At 30.8% G+C, this 11,517-nt stretch overlaps 1 protein-coding gene across 1 annotated transcript; it reads left to right on the top strand.

Annotated features, from left to right (window-relative positions):
• Positions 1–547: 547 nt before the first annotated feature.
• LOC122577414 (endophilin-A-like) lies at positions 548–7,981 on the top strand (the record flags this gene model as incomplete). The annotated part of the gene is given in 5 exon segments (XM_043748713.1): positions 548–666; positions 1,594–1,686; positions 1,785–1,793; positions 2,393–2,508; positions 2,908–7,981. Coding segments are annotated over 5 exon segments (457 nt in total), but the record flags the coding sequence as incomplete, so codon positions are not given.
• Between the last annotated feature and the right edge of the window lie 3,536 nt (positions 7,982–11,517).

Genomic DNA, 11,517 nt, shown 5'->3' with positions numbered 1-11,517 from the left:
AGAAGTATGTACTGATACAGTATACATATCTCACCAGACTTAGAACATCTTTTATTTTTTATGATTCTTTACAAGAAAATATATAGCATATAAATGTTAATTAATAAATTGCAAAATTATGGCAATTTATATAGCATAATTTTCACTTTCTGTATTGCTCTAAAAAAGAATTTTGAAAGAATTCTTTGTATAATTTAATGTGACTATATTATGTACAGGGCATATGAATACTATTGTTAAAAATCATCACAGTGCGACATTATACCTCTGGATCAGTGGAGGTTTGAAATTCGAAGTTAAAGCCAATTTTGTAGCAACTTCTTTAATGAATCTCTATCGGTCCAAAGATGTAGAATCGCACTGTAGTGGTCTCTATTAACAATATCTATACATCTTTTACTTTATTATAGGAATTTTTTTTTTAATTTCTATAGTTTTAAGGTTCCTAATAACATTATTTTATGCTATGAATAATAATAATCTTCCACTTATTATCCACAATAATTTTGTAATGATTATGCTATTGTATTTTTATCTTTAATCACAGAAAAGACGAGGCAGCGAACAAACCAAAAATGGAATTTATACCGAAGACATTGGCCGATTTACACGTCGATGCATTACCTACATCGGATGCTATGAACGGTGGGAACTTCTCCTTCCACGGTAATAATACATTCACACATATGTTCACATCCAAGATAATGACTCTTGCGGGTGGATTGGCTGTCTGTTTCTTGTTTCCTCTGTTATGCAACATGTCTACGTGTCCTGCAACTATACACTATAGTCGTATACATTGTACTCTTTCCTGATTGAATTTCCCTCGCCATTACTCTGACTGTCAAACGGACATTAAATTTTTATTATCTTTTGCACTCAAAGGAATATATTACATACACACTAAAATATGACATAATAGTAAGGTATAAAAGTCGATGAAATCATATTTGAACTTTAATATGGAGATTGATCGTTTTTTTTATTATGGTTTCATCGAGATTGTAATAGAACTAACAAATTGAATAACAGAAATTTTCCTGCAGTTTCATGTTAATTTTGATAAATAATATTATATAATGTCTCTGGGTTTAGCATTTCGTTTTTTCAAATGCTAGAAAGTTATTCTATATAAATAAATAAATATATATATATATATATATAATTATATTTAAAGGTGATTATATATATATATATATATATATTTATTTATTTATATAGAATAACTTTCTAGCATTTGAAAAAACGAAATATATATATATATTTTTATAAATATATATATATATATTTAAAGGTGATAAAAGATGAAATTGCTTCACTTATTATTATTGCTTCACTTAATTAAACATTTAACACGATTACTTACCTATCACCTTAAATGCATTTTATTTTACTGTTTTCAAGCTAAGCAATAACTTTTTTGTATTTTTGATACTTTGAGAAATAATTGTACGCAAGTATGAACTATGTATATATTGACTCACCAACGTAATTTCACGAAATTCATCTCTAACACATTCATTACACGTTATCCGATTGTTCTATGTGTATACTCTCGTATACCTGAATGTCTGTCCTTTTGACACAATGTAGGGGCAAGTCGAGCCGGGTCTCCGATTCATGGGGATGGGAAGCGCTCGCAGCTCGAGCTATTTCCAGCCGGAAACCCGCCACAATCTGCCAATGGTAAATTTTGCATGGGGTTGGTTTCTCCTATCGTAGGTTTCGATCGATCGATTAATTATTCAATTTCAATTCTATCGCTTTTCGTGCACCGCAAACAGGGCAAGAAAGTAATTACTATTTTGCTTCTTGTGTATCTTCTGTCGATGTATTCTAATTTAGCCATTTAACGATCATTAAGTATATGCATGCATGCTTATGTAATGGTTGTACATTTCTTTTTGTGTGTGCAGTTATGGAATACTTTGTTTTTCTTAATTTTACAAGATATGGTGATTCACAATAAAACTTGAATGTCAAGGTCATTATGTTGTTTACTATCATTTTTTAATAATATAATATTTATTGGATTGTTATAGATTTCTCTATAAAAATTATATAAAAAGTCTGCTTAGAACCAATAGAAATTTAATTTTCTAATTTAATTTTCATTGCATCTATAAATCTCAGACATTATCGTATTTAAATATTAATGTGATTCACTGTACTTAATAATTTTATCTAGATTCTAGCGAGACCACCTGTTTAAGTTGATCATCAGATATTATCATACATTTAGTTTTGCATTATGTTTTATTTTATTGAAGATAAAATTCAAATTATTTAGATACTGTAGTGCTCTAATTTAAGACTGTTGCAGCAAGCCTAATATTTTGTTGCATTATCTATTTGTATCTAATATAATTCTAAATTTCTTGATGGTTTCCAGCTTCGCCCTTGCCATCTCCGAGCAAATCGCCAGCCAGGACTCCGATGACAAGACAACCTTGCTGTACAGCTTTGTACGATTTCGAGGCAGAAAATCCTGGAGAACTCGGCTTTAAAGTAAATATAACACAATTTTCTATTTTTGATTCTTTTTTTATTTGAGTAATCTGAATTGGTAAATGTATTTAATTAAATATTTTGTAATTTAATTTTTTATTATCGTAAATGAGGCATTGAAAATAAAAGTGAACTAACATGGAAACATTCTCAAGTGTAAATCACAGATTTTAATGAAACTTATGTAGTATGATGTAGTTCTTGAAAAAGTATTTGACACATATTTTTTTTATGTACTGATATTCATGTTGAAAGAGTGAAAACAGCTCCCGAAGTTGGATGTTGGAAACATATTTGACGGAATATCTCCGAAGCTATTAGGTTTAGAAAAATTGTTCAAATGTAAAAAAAATGTTTTTAAGCAAGTAATGTATCTAACAATGGTGTATTATATTTCAGGAAAACGATACGATCACTTTGACCAAGAAGATTGACGAGAACTGGTTCGAGGGTAGCCTGAACGGTCGTACGGGTTATTTCCCAGTAACTTACGTGCAAGTCGTAGTGCCATTACCTTAAGGAGACGCGGTGCGTCTCGAAACCAAAGACCCTGCACTCGTTCATCAACGTTTACCATGAGAATTACCTTAAATTAACAAACAATTAGCCTAAAAATCTCTCTTTCAAGATTACTCTCTTCTCTACTGAAATCACTTATTGCGTTATGGTTCGCTTATTCGAAACGGATGAATCCTCAAGTTCTACTCTATTCACTTATTTTATTTCTTTCCTTTTGTCTCCAGGAATAGCTCTATACGCATGTTAATGTACATATATAATGTTATAGTGTCTTTTATCGACGTAAGGACCTTCGCGCGCGCAGATACATATATATATAACACATGACTTACAGTACTACAATTAAGTATGAATACACGTATACACGTACACGAGATATACATTTACACACAATATTATACATCATGAAGTACCTACGATGGCAGTCCACTGTCAAGAGCGGCTCTTTTCTCACTTTTTAATGTCGCCTCATGTGTCATCGATTTAATATCATTAATTTCTCACCAAAGTTTTATTGCACAAAGACATCAGAGCGCCAAGACTGCATTGAAATTTTTCAAAATGCTTTTTACCTCAAGTATTTTCCCGTTCATTCGATCAACAATCATATACTCGTTTAGTAGACATAGAACAAAATAATATTGCCTATTAAGTGATGGTTGATCTGCTCGGAATCGATTTTTCAGTCATAAGTATTTGAATCACTCGATACATCATGTTCATATTTCATGATTTCATTCAACGTTCATGTTTTCATATATATTTATGTATATTTCTTTCCATACATTTGTTATTTGTTCATCATGTTCTCAAGTGCATTGTTCCTAATATAAGGAGAGAGAGAGAGAGAGAGAGAGAGAGAGAGAGAGAGAGATAATTGAAATCATGTCATCCATCTTGCGTTGGTCCGCACGGCGCAGCAAAAAAGAAGCCACATAATTCGTATTATTAATATGTATTCGTATGTTGTATAGTAATTCCTTTTCATTCCTCTATCATTTTTTCAATGTTTATCTTGTATCATTTGTCATTTTTTTTTTTAATCATTTAGGTGACACCGACTAGAGAGTTAGAATTTAGTTAAGCGATCTTCAAAATGGCGGCGAACCTCTTCCACGAAGTCGTCGATTAATATGTAATGAATAATTAGAGATATTCCATGTTTTCCATTCTGACTGTTTCGAGTCGTGACGCAGAATATGATTAACTATGTATTTCTGTCAGTCAGCATTTCAAATTCATTTAGAACTCGTTTATTCTGAGCTCCTTCTGTGTTATAGTCTCAAATTGTCTTCTTTTTAAGATTTTAGTTCTTGTCAAGTGTAACTTTTTAGCAAATTAATTCGAATGACTAGTAAAACACGATACTTTTGGAAGAAAATAGATTTTACTTTACTAAGTATTTTTGAGATTAGATATTTTAATTTCTATTCTTCCTGGACTTCGTATGAGAGTTCAACCGCCAGAACAATGAAAGTAATTAAGGAACTTGGTTATTTGTTGCCACGTGGATTTTAGGTAAAAGATCTTCAAACAAAATATTTGCTAAGCATAATATTATAATAATGTTAGAGTATATAACTTACATATTATATACATATACAATATATATACATATATGTTGTCGATGACGGCGACAACAGTGATGACTACGATGATGGCATTATTATTACTGGTACTCGTATATTTTTTCATTTACTGTTACAATGAAAACATTTTCCATTATGAAAAACGTTCTTGGCCTTACCTTATATTTTTAACTGTTCCAATAGCAGTTTCATATAGTTGGTATTTTATGAATTATAACAGCTCGCTAAGAACAACGATCCAATGTGAGTGCGTTTCATGATTAAAAATTTTATGACTAGGATCTTTCCTAATGTAGAGATTATAACAGATTACCAAATTTCAAATCTGCATATAATTTTCGATAGCTTATGTAAATTCATATTTTTATGTATATATGGATGATATGAGGACTTCTTTCATCCCCTAAATATTGTATAAGGTCTGCAATCTAATTATTAACCATTTAATGTACATATCCGTGATACACATTACATTTAATTTAACCAATATTAAAATTTAACCTATATAAATTTTTATAATATAACTAATTTCACTGTTTATTTTATAAGCGAAATGAAAAGATTAACAATTATTACCTGTTGATCTTTTCCTGAACTCTTTTTAGTTGTCATGATGATAAAAAGGAAAAAGAGAATCCTAACTTCAAGAAAGATATAAATCATAATACATTTTATTTCTTGAAGGTACAAGATATAAGAATCGAGAAGAAATGAATTGGAACGTTGTTCTTATGACGTTTAAAATTCTTAAGAATGAAACCTATAGTTTGACTTGCCACGAAAATGAAAATCGTTCCGAGTTATCAGCTGATGTATTTTGAATACCACACTATTACCGTCATCAGCGTTCAGTCATTGCGAAGACGAAACAGAAAGAGAAAAAAAGAAAACGAAGAAGAAGAGACATTCATATAATTTTATCTATTGTAATTCATCATAAGTCGCATAAAACTTTTTCCGACAAAAAAAATCGAAGTGTTATCGATGTTGTGCAATATTAAAATTTTAACGTCATGCTGTTTAAGTCACGATCGCTGGATCAGTGTTTCTCAAAGGCACGATTGAAGAAAAGGGAAAAGATAAATCTGATAGTAGATAAACAAATGCCTTCGATGTTAGATATCAATGTTCTTTCGAATGAAAGCGTATTCTTATTACGTATTTCTTCTTTCGAGCAATAGAGGAACAAAGCTCTCGTTCTTTGTGATTTTTGTCTTTGGCAGAGCAAAACGACGCGAAAGAACGTAACAATTGTAGCGACTAGGTGCCATACAGAGAATGTATTCGTAATTATAATTGTCGAAAATGTAACAGCTTATAGCTACAAAACCACAGGTTGTGATAGCCTTATGTTCTTTCGAGCGTTAGCCACTGCTAGAGAATTTCGTCAATTAATAAAAATACGTGAATTAGTGAGGCGTGAGTTTCATCTTCCAAGCGTTGTCGAGAATCGTTGAGAGATATATAGTTAGATAAAATCATGATTGAGAAGGTTGGGAATCCTGTAACTTGCGTCCACATGCAAATGATAGCAATATAAGTATCCTCCTGGAACGAGAGACATATCATCGAGGTTATCTTTTTGCGGTTTGAGAAACACTGCACTGGTACATACATACATATGTACGTTTAAAAAAAGAATATCATGAGGGATTTATTCTCGTTGAGTGATAATTATTGTTGCCCTCGCGGACCTATAACAACAATCTCTGTCAACTGGGAATTATAATACGATCGACGATCGTCGAGAAAAATAAAAGGAGAACGAGATGAAACGATCTATGAATAACTAAAAATGACGGATCGGTATCTTACTCTATAAATGTTGGCTATTGTTAAATGTTGAATATTGTTCTGCGGAGGGCTTGCCTCTTTTTCGAACGATGGAGCACGCTCGAAGCTTCGAATCGACTGTTCATTTTAAAGAATTATTTTAGTAGTTTTATAGTGATTATTAGACTGCGAATATTTATGTATTGAATATATATTATATATTTATGGAAATCTCAGAGTGCAAAATTACATATAATATTCGAAGTATAGTGAAACAGATCTTTGCTTAGATTTCATTTTCTTAATTAATTTAAAAAGAGTGTAAATGCTTGCAGTCTAGTAATCGTTATTCTTGTTTTTCCTTTTTTTACCTTTCTTAATGGCAACGAAGAAGCATTATATATATATAAGTACATATGTATGCGTATGTTTACTAGGTTATATTTCTTATAGAAATGCGTTATTTGTAATATGTATATATAGGTAGATTTACTATTTTAGGGTGTTCTGAAAATTCGTAACGAAAGTTAAGAAAGATTTAACTGGAATTGGAATTTTCGCTATCTATAATTTCACGAATTTATTTTTAAAAAATTATCTCTTCGGTAATGGGTTTCCTCAAATAGGTTTTACCGCCTTCTAGAGTATTTCACTTTTTTATCTTTCGAATAAGCTTTACAAAGAGCGCAATAAATAACAATGAGACTATACTATATTCAGTGAATGAGACAAAGGTGAATCTATCAATTACGACTCAAAATTTCTTGAATGCATGAGATTCAACATCGTTTCAATGAAAAAAGCAAACTTATGTTATTAACGAATTTTCGGTGTTCCTCCTTAATTCTCTCTAGTATTCAACTTAGAGCAGCGAACGTTTCATTATTCAATAGAAATTTATAATAAAAATGCTACGAACTTTTTGAAAAAAAGACATTATTTCAAGTAGTGTATTTTATGCAGAAGTTAATTTATTTTCGAACGCATAAATTTCGTTCGAAACGACAAGCTCTCCGCATTTTAATTGTAATCTAACTATTTCGGGGTCGGGCCGACATTGAATTTATCGCCCCCCGCAGTCACTGAGCATCCTTGGTCTGGAAAACTCGAATTACAGACGCTATCCTTTTTTCCTCCTATCTTGTATAGTTTAGTTTTTCATCGTTCTTCTATAACCCACGGTTCTTTATTCGAAACTCTTCCTTTCGAATTTCTCGTGATTCTGGTCCACTTATATTTTGTAAGCGTCGAAATGTTCGGAATTCATCGAGAAACACGAAAGGAAGCGGGATATTTTTCTTCCTTTGTTCTTTTTGTAGGTTATGTTTTTTTAAGTTTCTTGTCTCTGATCTCGTTTTCTTGTTAATTTGTTTGGTTGTCCTTGACGAAGTGCGAAGAGACGACCAGTGGATGCAACGCAGTGATACTTTCAGACAATACATTACAATTAATTACACTTATATTAATAAATTAATCTATTATGATTATTGAACTTCGATCGAAGAGGAATATACGATATGTACTCGATTTCGATCAATGCTAAATAATTATTATCACTAATTAAGAAATAAAGTGTGCTCTATGTCATGCTACTTTCGGTCTTCAATGATTTCTTAGATCTTTCATTTTTTACATTTTAAAGTAGTTTGTTAAACGTCTAATAACACTTAACATACTATACAATTCATTTCAATAAATTTTCTATATATTTTCTAACTATTTATTCTATTTATTTCAATCAGCACAACTAAAAGCTTTTTTTTAAAAACTACTTTATAATTGAACTTCATTTACATAAAACCTAAAGAGTACTGTTAACTAATTTACTATCAAGTAAAATATAGTAAATATATTGTATAATAGAAATAAATATATTACGTTAAAAACATAATGATGTATAGTAAAAAGTAATGTACAATAAAAGTTTAATTAATTTTAACACTAGATTTACCGACATTTCGATTGCGTTAAATTGTCATGTATCCGAAGAGATAGATATACCACATAGAAACTTCAAAACGAGAAAGCTTTGAAGAAAATGAATTTCGATATATATTTATCTCGTTAAATGGATAAAAGTCAGTACAAATGGTAGAAAAAAAATGTAAATGGTTCGTGTAATTTTCATCATGGAATTCAAAATGCATCAAAATGACAGCTCCCCTAAAATCTAGTGTTAAATATTTTGCTAAATTAAATTTTAGTTATTTTAACTAATTTAATATTTTTTATTACTTATTAAAATTTGTTACAATTTTTTATTCGCAATACATACATAATAAAATATACAAAAATATACCTTCATTTTATAATACATTTACTATTTTTTACTTTCCAATAGATACAACCAACAAATATAAAAACAATAGTTCTTTATTTCAGCAGTTACATTAATTACTTCATTTATATCAAATATCATTCTTAACTTCATTTCATACACATTTGAAATCTAAAAAAAATAGTATCAATCGTAAAAAGAAAGGAGGCTTGCTTATCTTTGGTGAATGTGGTTAGGCGTGATTCTGCAGATCATTTGCAGAGTTAACCAAGCCTGCGACATGATTTACTGGGCATAAAAGCTGCATCCATAATGCATATCTGCCCTTCGGTGGACATAATTGTATATGATATTACCCGAGGGAGCATGGTTCTTCCCGGTAACAAGGCATACCATCAACTCAAACAGAACCCTCATAAAGCATCCTCTCCACGTGGCGTCGCTTCCATATGCTAGTTCGCGCCGCAAGATCGAGCCTCTATTCGCGTTTCCTTGAGCTGCGTTATTATCTGGCTATCGCAAACTCAGATTTTCCCGAAGTTAACCGCGGAAAATACAGCCTTTTCATGCCCAATTACAGAGCTAGTTTCTCTTTATGTGCTCCTGGTCGTGGAATTTTTTTCACCAGTGTTTAGCAAGCTGAAAAGTCTCAAGATGAATCTCAGGATATTTTAAAGGATTTAAGTTATATGTGAAATAATAGGTAGGTTAATTTTGTATTTATTTCAAGTTTTATTAGATTAGAATTTTTTATACAGGATGTTTCAAAAGTAGGCTTTTTTTATTTTGTTAGGTTATGGTATTCATCGAAAGGGATAAAGAAATGTTTAATTAATATACACAGAACATAAAATCGATCAACAAAATAGTAGTTTTTACATTTGTAGAAGTTGATAAGTTGATATTTATGGATTATACAATATGGATTAATATACTTTAAGTAAACTACGGTCTAAAAGCATGTAATTTAATTATAAAATTTTTACAGATCGAGATAGTTATTCTGAATTTTGTATCTATTTTATACGAGTCTTTTTCAATAATTTTAGATTAGCTTAGATTCCTTTAAAATAATTCTTTTAAATAGGTTTTACAAATGATTACATTTTTATTTTGAATGAACGTAAGAACTGACAAAAAATAAAAAAGAAAGAGGGAAAGGAAGAGTTCCAGAAATTTGCAAAAAATAAATATCTTTAATCTCATCGAGAATGCCAATTTAATTTGATACTTCAATTGACAACGGTTTGACAAAGCAACATCCTCCTGAATATCATTCATTGTTCCTATTCTAGAGTTTAAGAAATATTCGTTCAGAGACGCTTTTCTTCGAGGGAAAAGTCGAATTACTTTCTGGCAGATACAATACCCGCTGCTTGTTCGCATCCCGTAACAGGAGGGTCGTTTTTATTAATGCATGCGAGAGGGGACACGTAAGCGGCTTACCTCGTGCAATTAAAATGTTTCTTTAAATACTCAGCTTGTCGACTTTATTGTAGATGATTGAAAGTTGTGTTTAAATCCTTGCTTGTTATACTGGCTTCCGATACATTCTTCGCCTCTGCACGAGGGCTATAGGTAAAAACATCATGTTTTTCCTCTCTTCTCTTTTCCAATATAGTTTGTGATTCAAAGTTCGCAACATTCGCTTGCATAATGTTTTTTATAATATTAAATGAAACGATTGTATTTAAACATGTTTTTGCATTTATTATGACACATTTTGTTATATGGTAGAATTATTTATGAGAATTAATGCAACGCGACGATTTAAATTATAATGGGTTAAGTTAACATATGGCGTAACATTGCTATTACTATTGTCATCACTTTAATTGTTTCATTATGCAGACGTTTAAGATTGGAAGACTGACGTTAAATCATTTCGGCAATGTATTGGACAAAATTACTTCAAAATTCCTGTATCACGCAAGAATCGAAGTCACTTTTATCGATCATATTTTGAGTGGATTCTATTTTGTGTATTATTTATACGATATCGACAATTGACAATTTAACGATACCAGTTAACAGTTAAAAAAAATGTAGTACTCATCAAATAGATGATCAATCTGTATTTTTCTTTTTTTTTTATTGTTGGAAAAGAAGCAAGTGGAATTTCGTGAAGTATTTCTATCGATTATAGTCGATCGCAAACGGGCAATATCAATAATAGGCATCGTTGAAGAAACACCGTCTGCGGCTAATGTTCCGGCAAATTGGCTTCGCGAACGAAGACACCGTTGCCTCTCGGGAGGAATCTACAAGTACGACTGGCTTTTCTCGCGCTGACTTCTCCCGTAACTACCTCACGTTCCGACAATACATGCTCATGTGCCACTATAAAGGGTCATCTAGACTCTGAAACCGGAAGTATTTGTAAAGGTTTTTTTCGTTCAGGAACACGGGGTGTCCTGCAGAACGCGTTACAAACTATTATATGTATAAAAAGGAAACGTGAAATTAGTCTTCTGGAATTGACGGTTAATTTGGATTTATATTAGCATTAGGTATGTGTATTATGCAAATTTTATATAATTACTATTGAAATATTTTTTTAGTTTTTAATGGCTATAATTTTTATAGTTGAATATAAAATTCTGAATATTAAATGCTATATTTTATATTTAATTTATTTTAGTATCATAAAATATATGTGATATTTTTGAAAGCCAGAAACATTAATTCTTCTGAAACCGTATTTAATTAAAATGGAATTAAAATGATTTATATATATCGGATTAATGTAAAAATTCAAGTACCTTCATTTTCATTATACAAACTATGAATAATAGTTAAATTCACAGGCATAGAGTCAATTAAACTCAAGAACTTAATTTCGAATAAAGC

The sequence above is a fragment of the Bombus pyrosoma genome, unplaced genomic scaffold (assembly GCF_014825855.1).
Source record: "Bombus pyrosoma isolate SC7728 unplaced genomic scaffold, ASM1482585v1 HiC_scaffold_4699, whole genome shotgun sequence".
NCBI lineage: Eukaryota > Metazoa > Arthropoda > Insecta > Hymenoptera > Apidae > Bombus > Bombus pyrosoma.
This window is presented reverse-complemented; position numbering and strand designations above follow the sequence as displayed.